General features: G+C 51.9%; 1 protein-coding gene across 1 annotated transcript in view; it reads right to left on the minus strand.

Annotated features, from left to right (window-relative positions):
- LOC142486297 (ras-related protein Rab-35-like) overlaps window positions 1-9,922 on the minus strand; it is a 14,001-nt gene extending 4,079 nt beyond the window's left edge. The window contains exons 1-2 of the mRNA XM_075584923.1: window positions 9,859-9,922; window positions 9,455-9,579 (exon numbers count right to left, since the gene is read on the minus strand). Of these exons, the coding sequence (XP_075441038.1) occupies window positions 9,455-9,579; window positions 9,859-9,922 (189 nt within the window). The remainder of the gene's footprint in view (window positions 1-9,454; window positions 9,580-9,858) is intronic.
- Between the last annotated feature and the right edge of the window lie 1,122 nt (window positions 9,923-11,044).

The following is an 11,044-nucleotide window of genomic DNA, read 5'->3' on the forward strand; positions in this document are numbered from 1 at the left end:
CTGTACACACACACAGACTGTACACACACACACACACACACACACACACACAGACTGTACATACACACACACACACACACACACACACACACAGTACATACATACATAGGCCGCCATTGATGCTCCATGTGTTTCAATGGCGAATCTTGCTGTTTGGGTCCTGTTTCCTGAGAAGACCAGCAGATGGCGTCCGAGAGGGAGAGCGGCAGTTTCCCATTGAAAGTCAATGGGCTCATTGACTTCAATGGAAATCATCGAAGGAGCTTTCCAGGAACAAGTTGGCTGCCGTCCAAACCGCTTAACCGCAAAGCGGATACCTTTTCAATAGGAGAGCTTTGATCACTTACAAGTCAAGTTCAACGACAAGTGGCGTGGGAATAAACAGTTCTAGGGCCCCTAGGAATAAAAATCTTTCTGTCCCTAGTTCCTAGTCCTCCCCCCACTCGACCACAACCGGGTCCCCGTATCCTGGACCCCCGATAAGGGTCGAACCGAGAAGAGCGGGCCGCGCCATAGGTTCCAATGGCGGCGGCAGAAACAGCTCAGGAAAACGGCTAAGTGTCAAAAGCTGAAATTTGGTAATCCATAGCTCCGGTTCCGGAGGGTCCAGAGGATCGGGGTTTGGGGTATCTGTAGCCACTGCTCCGGCATCGCTGCAGAACCATCCTTGACCCTCCTGGACCAACCCGACGGAGTATGGACCCCTTTGAAAGTTCGGGACTTTTCCCATAGACTCCAATGGCGGCCAAACCCGGCTACGGCGGAAAACTCCCATTGACTTCAACGGTGGCGTTGCCCCGTTGAAAGTCTATGGCGGGGATTCCCATAGCCGCCAACGGCGGCGGTTTGCCATTGAAAGTCTATGGCGGCGAAGCCCGTTGTTTTCAATGGGGATTTAGTGAAAAACCGTGATTTAATTTACAGCGGAGATTTGTGTATTAAAATGTAAAACGGTTTTAAGTGTATTTGTGTATCTCCGGTCCAGAAGGTCGTAGCAAGTCGCAAATTGGACCATAGGGTGTCCCAGTTCCGGCATTGAAAACTGGGAAGTTTGGACCTGCTGGACGTAACGGAACCGGATATTTTGATATGTTTATGTTTTATCTATCATACTATGTTTCAAGGTATGGGTAAAACCCAGAGGATATTCCTTTGCATACCAGGGTAGCATATGGCCAGAAAGGCGACCCAATGTCTAGGACTTGAGTATGTTTCAAAGGCTTTTGTCACCTCCACTGTTTGTATGAGGGTGGAGATTACTCAAACCAGAGCAGCCTTCAAGTGTTTCATTTCACACCTTTCAACAAAGGGTTTCCTGCCAGATATTCCGTGGGGTAGACTGGCTGGCATTCCTGATGCAAATGTGGGGTTACAGAAATGAGACCCCAGAGTGCTACTGCGCATGTACCAACTAGCAGGGGGGCATGGATCAAAATGTGTTCCCATGTTAGTGAGTGGCTGGAGGTAATTGAAAACCAATCACCAGTACTTAAGGTTAAGGTTAAGGATAGGACCACAAAAGGTATATAATCTGTGGTCAACCCTTTATCCTTTGTTCGGTCTGTTCTATACCATCTTGTTTGCTGAGAGAAACGCTATGCACTGTCTTCCTGCTAGAGGTCTTTCATGTCTTTGGTGTCTTGATGACTATGAAGAGTGCTGTATGAACTGCCAGTCCAGATATGACTGCTTCATCATTTCCATTTTAAGTAAGTGTCTATATTTTGCCTGTTATTTGTACATTATTGTGTGTTCACCTTTATCAAGGAATAAATTATATTTTATCATATCTAAGTCTCGTCCCAGTTCAGACCCAGTTATAAATATATATTATCTTTTATATATTTATGTGTGTAACTATACAGCCTGTCACAAAGCTCCCGTCACAGGCTTGTATATTAACTGGTGGCAGCGGTGGGATTGAACTGGACCTGTATTACTAGTGTTCTACGGGATACTGTAATATAGTGGGAACTCGATGGTAATTGCGAGTTCCTGGGACCAAAGATATTGAACACACAGTGTACAACATATAACACAAGATATGGCACCTCCTCACTGTTCCCCTACTTGTGAGAAGCATTGCCTCCAGAACCAAAGTGCCGGCCATCCGTCTGACTGGAGCCGGGCACCAAGACCGGAGGAGTGCATCAAGTCGGCGCGGGGACCAGCAGCCAGCAAGGCTGAGAGAGAGACAGCAATCGGTGAGCATGAAACCCGGCAGGCTGAGCAAAGATCCACAGCTGCAGCTGCTGTAACCATCAAACCGCCCGGAGAGCAGGGAAGGGACCCAGCTCCGGGACGGCAGAGACTTGTGGAGGGAGCGGGTGGTCTCGGAGACCACAGCAGTCTTGCACCAGGAGAGGTAACGGCCGTTGCGGTGGCCCGTCCATTTTCCCTGAAAGAGCTAGCACTTGTGTGTGCGTTGGGCAAGACGTAGTTCCCGGCGAAGTGGACCCAGTTCCTGGCGTCGGTACCACACCGACCCGCTTATCCCCTCCCAGAGCCCGGCGCTCAAGCAACTCCGCTCTGGACTCCGTTGCCCCTGGCTGGGGTTAGTCCACCGGCGGCGGAGAAGCCCTGGAATGAGCCCGGCGCTCCAGCAACTCCGCTCTGGACTCCATTGCCCCTTGCTGGGGTTAGTCCACCGGTGGCGGAGAAGCACCGGCAGTCGCTGCGGCACTGCCAACAAATGGGCCACAGTAATGCCCGGTGCCCTGACCGTGCGTGGTCGGGCGAAGAATCCCCTCAGGGCCAGCGCTCACGAGCTGCGGAAAAGATGACCCAGTTAGCGGCATCCTCTGATGGCTCCCGCCCAGCAGGGGCGACAACCCTCCTTGGGACGTCTCCTGGAGAACCTGGACGGGCTGCAGCAGCAACAGTGGCGGAGAGCAGCGGCCATCCACCTGATCCCGGCGGAGAACCAGCGGCGGCGGCGGAGAAGCTGCCACTCCGGCATCCTGCCAGCGGCAATTTTATTTGGGGGGAGGGTTGGGGTGTGCGGGAGGTGGGTGTTTCACATTGTTTGGCGGAATCAGCGATTCCCAGCGATGACCAGAGCCCCACAATCCACGCCGGCGACACAGCATCAAAGCCAGGTACTGCTGCGGCAGCTACCCGGGGCTCGCCCATGGTGGCGGCGGCAGAAGAGCCGCGATTCTGGCAAAGTGCCGGAGCCCTTTCTGAGTGGGGGGAGGGACAGGGATTGCGGGAGGGGGTTTTGTTACCTGGTTTGCATGGAGCTGTGTTTCTCCACAAAGACCTGGGACCCCGGTCCTGCATCGTTCCCCCTGTGCCAACCCCGGGCGCTGCTGCGGCGGCGACCCATTGCTTCCCGGCCCAGATGATGCCGGTGGCGGCCACTCCAGTCTCCCTGCAATTGGGACCAACGAAGGCGGCGGTCTCTGCGGGGACCAGCGAGGTAAGCCAGACCAAGTCACAGACTGACCCTGACTTATTTTTCCCTATGACTGTACCCTGTTGTTTCACTATACGGGTGACTGGGGGGTGGCAGGAGATAGGGGCACCAGGGGAGGGGGAGGGGGAGGAAGGGCAGCTTGTAGGGCAGCTAGACTTCCCCATTACCCTGGCGGAGCAGCAAGGGGACTCTCGGTTAAGAGCCCCACTGTTGCAGCCTTGCTATGGGCTGGAGGTACCAGGGGTAGTGGCAAAGTTAGACCACCCCCAGATTACCTGCCGGCCAGAAGCTAAGGTGGGTGCATCTGCACCAGCAACCCTGAGCTCATCCCCGGTAATGGGGAGACAGTGTCAGGGAGATGGCCTCACTCAGGTGTCCCTAGGATCCAGGCTAGGATTAGCTAGGGAGAAGCGGAGTGAGGGGAGGCTGCAGGTAGGTAGCCAGCATCAGATCTCAGTGGGAGAAGGAGGGCTAGTGGTAGCCGGGGAGGGACAGCAGCAGGTAGTGCAGCTAGAGTTTCCCATTACCCTGGCCGAGCCTCAGGGGGTGTTTCAGATCAGCAACCCCCTGTTGCAGCCTGGCTATGGGCTGGGGGTATCCGGGGCAGTGGCAGGCTTGTGCCACCCCAGAGATACCTGCCAGCCAAAAGCTAAGGCGGTTGCATCTGGAGAGATGCCCCTGAGCTCATCCCTGGTAAGGGGGAGACAAGGTCAGGGAGGTAGGTGCACTCAGGTAGTTCCAGTGTCTGGGTTAGGATTGCCCAGGGGAGAGAGGAGTGCAGGTGGGCTGCAGGGAGGTAAGCAGCAGGCTGAGGTGCTGGGCCTAGGGGAGGCTAGGCAGGGAGGCACCGTGGAGCAGGGGGAGATAGGTCAGTGGGGTGTTAGGCAGCTGGCAGAAGCTAGGGAGGGGCTAGGTAGGCAGGAGGCCCCTTGTTCTGACCGGCCAGGAGTGACCCCCCTGACAGATTCCCCAGGGTTCCCAGAGGAGGGGCTGTGGGTAGATAGGCAGCCAGGGAGGAGAGTCAGGAGTATAGCAGAGCAGCTACAGGTGGGCACAGGGCCAGAGCAGGTAGGGTCCCTACAGGATAGTGACAGCTCTTTCCCAGACTTGGTTGACAGGAAAGCGACGGTCTGTGCTGGATAGCTGGTCTCCTACAGATGCAGAGACATGCCAGTCTCTGGGCAGTGTGCAGCCTGGTCTGCAACGGGGCCCCTTCACCATGGACTTGGTTCACCAGGCACTGGGTGGGGGGCAGAGGGAGGCAATGGAGAACGCCCGGCGGCCACGGTGGAGCCCTGCTCCGCAGGATCTAGACTTTACAATCCACTGTGGCCAGGACAATGTACTGGACAATGCCGGAGGACAATTTTGCCAGGCCAACCCCTCAGGACTTATTGAGTGCTTCAAGGGCGCCAGTGGTGTCCCTGTGCCAGGGGAGGCAGCTGGGGCACCAGGCACCCATTGAGCAGGGGACATGTGACGATGGGGAGGATTTGGCCTGGGATTAATGGGGTTACACCCCAATTGGCCACCCCCTAACCTCACCAGGGGGACAAGGGGTTAACTGGGATGAGGCCCAGAAATGTGATTTAACCCTTGTCATAACCTGAAAATGTATATTCCACTGTTCCCCTGTTTTATTGTTATGTCAGTGTCTGTATCACACACACACTAGGATCCATCCGGGAGCACAAGGGTTAATAGTGGTTTAGTGATTATAGCCCTTTGTTTAATTTTCCCGCCTTTTCAGGCACCATTTTGCAGGGTCCATAGGTCGCCATTGGGACTCCATGTGTTTCAATGGCGAATCTTGCTGTTGAGTCCTGTTTCCTGAGAAGACCAGCAGATGGCGTCCGAGAGGGAGAGCGGCGGTTTCCCATTGAAAGTCAATGGGCTCATTGACTTCAATGGAGAAATCCTCGAGAGAGCTTTCCAGGAACAAGTTGGCTGCCGTCCAAACCGCTTAACCGCAAAGCGGATACCTTTTCAATAGGAGAGCTTTGATCACTTACAAGTCAAGTTCAACGACAAGTGGCGTGGGAATAAACAGTTCTAGGGTCCCTAGGAATAAAATTCTTCTGTCCCTAGTTCCTAGACCTCCCCCCACTCGACCACAACCGGGTCCCCGTATCCTGGACCCCAGATAAGGGTCGAACCGAGAAGAGCGGGCCGCGCCATAGGTTCCAATGGCGGCGGCAGAAACAGCTCAGGAAAACGGCTAAGTGTCAAAAGCTGAAATTTGGTAATCCATAGCTCCGGTTCCGGAGGGCCCAGAGGATCGGGGTTTGGGGTATCTGTAGCCACTGCTCCGGCATCGCTGCAGAACCATCCTTGACCCTCCTGGACCAACCCGACGGAGTATGGACCCCCTTGAAAGTTTGGGACTTTTCCCATAGACTCCAATGGCGGCCAAACCCCATTGACCGGCTACGGCGGAAATCTCCCATTGACGCCCCATTGAAAGTCTATGGCGGGGATTCCCATAGCCGCCAACGGCGGCGGTTTGCCATTGAAAGTCTATGGCGACGAAGCCCGTTGTTTTCAATGGGGATTTTGTGAAAAACCGTGATTTAATTTACAGCGGAGATTTGTGTATTAAAATGTAAAACGGTTTTAAGTGTATTTGTGTATCTCCGGTCCCAAAGGTCGTAGCAAGTCGCAAATTGGACCATAGGGTGTCCCAATTCCGGCATTGAGAACTGGGAGGTTTGGACCTGCTGGACCCAACGGAACCGGATATTTTGATATGTTTATGTTTTATCTATCATACTATGTTTCAAGGTATGGGTAAAACCCAGAGGAAATTCCTTTGCATACCAGGGTAGCATATGGCCAGAAAGGCGACCCAATGTCTAGGACTTGAGTATGTTTCAAAGGCTTTTGTCACCTCCGCTGTTTGTATGAGGGTGGAGATTACTCAAACCAGAGCAGCCTTCAAGTGTTTCATTTCACACCTTTCAACAAAGGGTTTCCTGCCAGATATTCCGTGGGGTAGACTGGCTGGCATTCCTGATGCAAATGTGGGGTTACAGAAATGAGACTCCAGAGTGCTACTGCGCATGTGCCAACTAGCAGGGGGGCAGGTATCAAATTGTGTTCCCAGGTTAGTGAGTGGCTGGAGGTAATTGAAACCCAATCTCCTGTACTTAAGGTTAAGAATAGAGGGACAAAAGATATATAAACTGCTGTTCCCTATATTCCTTTGTTCGGTCTGTTCTATACCATCTTGATTGCTGAGAGAAACGCTATGCAATGTCTTCATGCCAGAGGTCTTTCATGTCTTTGGTGTCTTGATGACTATGAAGAGTGCTGTATGAACTGCCAGTCCAGATATGACTGCTTCATCATTTCCATTTTAATTAAGTGTCTATATTTTGCCTGTTATTTGTATATTTTGTGTGTTCACCTTTATCAAGGAATAAATTATATTTGATCATATCTAAGTCTCGTCCCAGTTCAGACCCAGTTATAAAAATATATTATCTTTTATATATTTATGTGTGTTACAATACAGCCTGTCACAAAGCTCCCGTCACAGACACGCACACACAGTGACACGCACACACACACGCACACACAGTGACACGCACACACACACACACACACACACAGTGACACGCACACACACACACACACACACAGTGACACGCACACACACACACACACACAGTGACACACACACACACACACAGTGACACACACACACACACACACAGTGACAGTGACACACACACACACACACACAGTGACAGTGACACACACACACACACACACACACACAGTGACAGTGACACACACACAGTGACAGTCACACACACACACACACAGTGACAGTCACACACACACACACACACACACACAGTGACAGTCATACACACACACAGTGACAGTCATACACACACACAGTGACAGTCATACACACACACAGTGACAGTCATACACACACACAGAGACAGACAGTCATACACACACACAGTGACAGTCATACACACACACAGTGACAGTCATACACACACACAGTGACAGTCATACACACACACAGAGACAGACAGTCATACACACACACAGAGACAGACAGTCATACACACACACAGAGACAGACAGACAGACACACAGACAGACAGACAGACACACAGACACACAGACACACAGACACACAGACACACAGACACACAGACACACAGACACACAGACACACAGACACACAGACACACAGACACACAGACACACAGACACACAGACAGACACACAGACAGACACACAGACAGACAGACACACAGACAGACACACTGACAGACACACTGACAGACACACTGACAGACACACTGACAGACACACTGACAGACACAGTGACAGACACACTGACAGACACAGTGACAGACACACTGACAGACACACTGACAGACACACTGACACAGTGACACACACAGTGACACACACAGTGACACACACAGTGACACACACAGTGACACACACAGTGACACACACAGTGACACACACAGTGACACACACACACACAGTGACACACACACACACACAGTGACACACACACACACACACACACACACACAGTGATACACACACACACACACACACAGTGACACACACACACACACACACACACACAGTGACACACACACACACACACACACACAGTGACAGTGACAGTCACACACACACACACACAGTGACAGTCACACACACACACACACACACACACACACACACACACACACACACACACACACACACACACACACACACACACACACACACACACAGTGACAGTCACACACACACACACACAGTGACAGTCACACACACACACACAGTGACAGTCACACACACACACACACACAGTGACAGTCACACACACACACACACACAGTGACAGTCACACACACACTGACAAACAGACAGACACACTGACAGACAGACAGACAAACACAGTGACACACACACACACAGTGACACACACAGTGACACACACAGTAACACACAGAGACACACACAGTAACACACAGAGACACACAGTGACACACACACACACACACACACAGTGACACACACACACACAGTGACACACACAGTGACACACACACACACACACACAGTGACACACACACACACACAGTGACACACACACACACACAGTGACACACACACACACACACAGTGACACACACACACACACACACACACACACACACACAGTGACACACACACACACACAGTGACACACACACACACAGTGACACACACACACACACACACACACACAGTGACACACACACACACACAGTGACACACACACACACACAGTGACACACACACACACACACACACACACACACACAGTGACACACACACAGTGACACACACACACACACACACACACACACACACACACACACAGTGACACACACACACACAGTGACACACACACACACACACACACACACAGTGACACACACACACACACACACACACACACACACACAGTGACACACACACACACACACACACACAGTGATACACACACACACACACACAGTGACACACACACACACACACAGTGACACACACACACACACACAGTGACACACACACACACAGTGACACACACACACACAGTGACACACACACACACAGTGACACACACACACACAGTGACACACACACACACACAGTGACACACACACACAGTGACACACACACACACACACACACACACACACACAGTGACACACACACACAGTGACACACACACACACACACAGTGACACACACACACACACACACACACACACACACACACACACACACACACACACACACACACACACACACACACACACACACACACAGTGACACACACACACACACACACACAGTGACACACACACACACAGTGACACACACACACACACACACACACACAGTGACACACACACACACACACACACACACACACACAGTGACACACACACACACAGTGACACACACACACAGTGACACACACACACAGTGACACACCTCCTCCACGTTGCGGTTCTCCTTGGCGCTGCTCTCAAACAGTCGGACGCCCATCTGTTCACTGAACCTTTTGGCGTCGGCCGATTCGACGCGTTTCCGAGAGGCGTCGTCATCCTTATTACCCACTGCCAGTGGCACACACACACACACAGTGACACACACACACACACAGACACACACACACACACACACACACACACACACACACACACACACACACACACACACAGTGACACACACACACACACACACACAGTGACACACACACACACACACACAGTGACACACACACACACACACACACACACACACACACACACACACACACACACACACACACACACACACACACACAGTGACACACACACACACAGTGACACACACACACAGTGACACACACACACAGTGACACACCTCCTCCACGTTGCGGTTCTCCTTGGCGCTGCTCTCAAACAGTCGGACGCCCATCTGTTCACTGAACCTTTTGGCGTCGGCCGATTCGACGCGTTTCCGAGAGGCGTCGTCATCCTTATTACCCACTGCCAGAGACAGAGCAGTCCTAGAGGTGTCAGGGGGGGCACCTAGGGGTGTTGGGGGGTGTTGGGGGGGGGCACATCCTAGGGGTGTTGTTTAGGGAAAGGCACAACACTATCCTAGAGGTTTCGGGGGGGGGGGAGGCACAACACTATCCTAGAGGTTTCGGGGGGGGGGGGAAGGCACAACACTATCCTAGAGGTTTTGGGGGAAAGGGGGGGGAAAGGCACAACACTATCCTAGAGGTTTTGGGGGGGGGGGGAAAGGCACAACACTATCCTAGAGGTTTCGGGGGGGAGGGGGGAGGGCACAACACTAGAAAGTGAATCCCTGAGCTTCTCCTTTTGCAATAAATGGGGAATATATATACAGGCATACCCCGCTTTAAGGACACTCACTTTAAGTACACTCTCGAGTAAGTACATATCGCCCAATAGGCAAACGGCAGCTCACGCATGCGCCTGTCAGCACGTCCTGAACAGCAATACCGGCTCCCTACCTGCACCGAAGCTGTGCGCAAGCGGGGAGACTATAGAGCCTGTTACACAAGCGGGGAGACTATAGAGCCTGTTACACAAGCGGGGAGACTATAGAGCCTGTTACACAAGCGGGGAGACTATAGAGCCTGTTACACAAGCGGGGAGACTATAGAGCCTGTTACACAAGCGGGGAGACTATAGAGCCTGTTACACATGCATTATTTACATCAGTTATGCACGTATATGATGATTGCCGTACAGTACATGCATCGATAAGTGGGGAATAGGGAGAGCTTCACTTTAAGTACATTTTCACTTTACATACATGCTCTGGTCACATTGCGTATGTTAATGCGGGGTATGTATGTATATATGCGTACGTTAATGCGGGGTATGCCTGTATATATGCGTACGTTAATGCGGAGTATGTATGTATATATGCGTACGTTAATGCGGGGTATGCCTGTATATATGCGCACGTTAATGTGGGGTATGTCTGTATATATGCGTACGTTAATGCGGGGTATGCCTGTATATATGCGTACGTTAATGCGAGGTATGCCTGTATATATGCGTA

Source organism: Ascaphus truei, unplaced genomic scaffold (assembly GCF_040206685.1).
Source record: "Ascaphus truei isolate aAscTru1 unplaced genomic scaffold, aAscTru1.hap1 HAP1_SCAFFOLD_808, whole genome shotgun sequence".
NCBI lineage: Eukaryota > Metazoa > Chordata > Amphibia > Anura > Ascaphidae > Ascaphus > Ascaphus truei.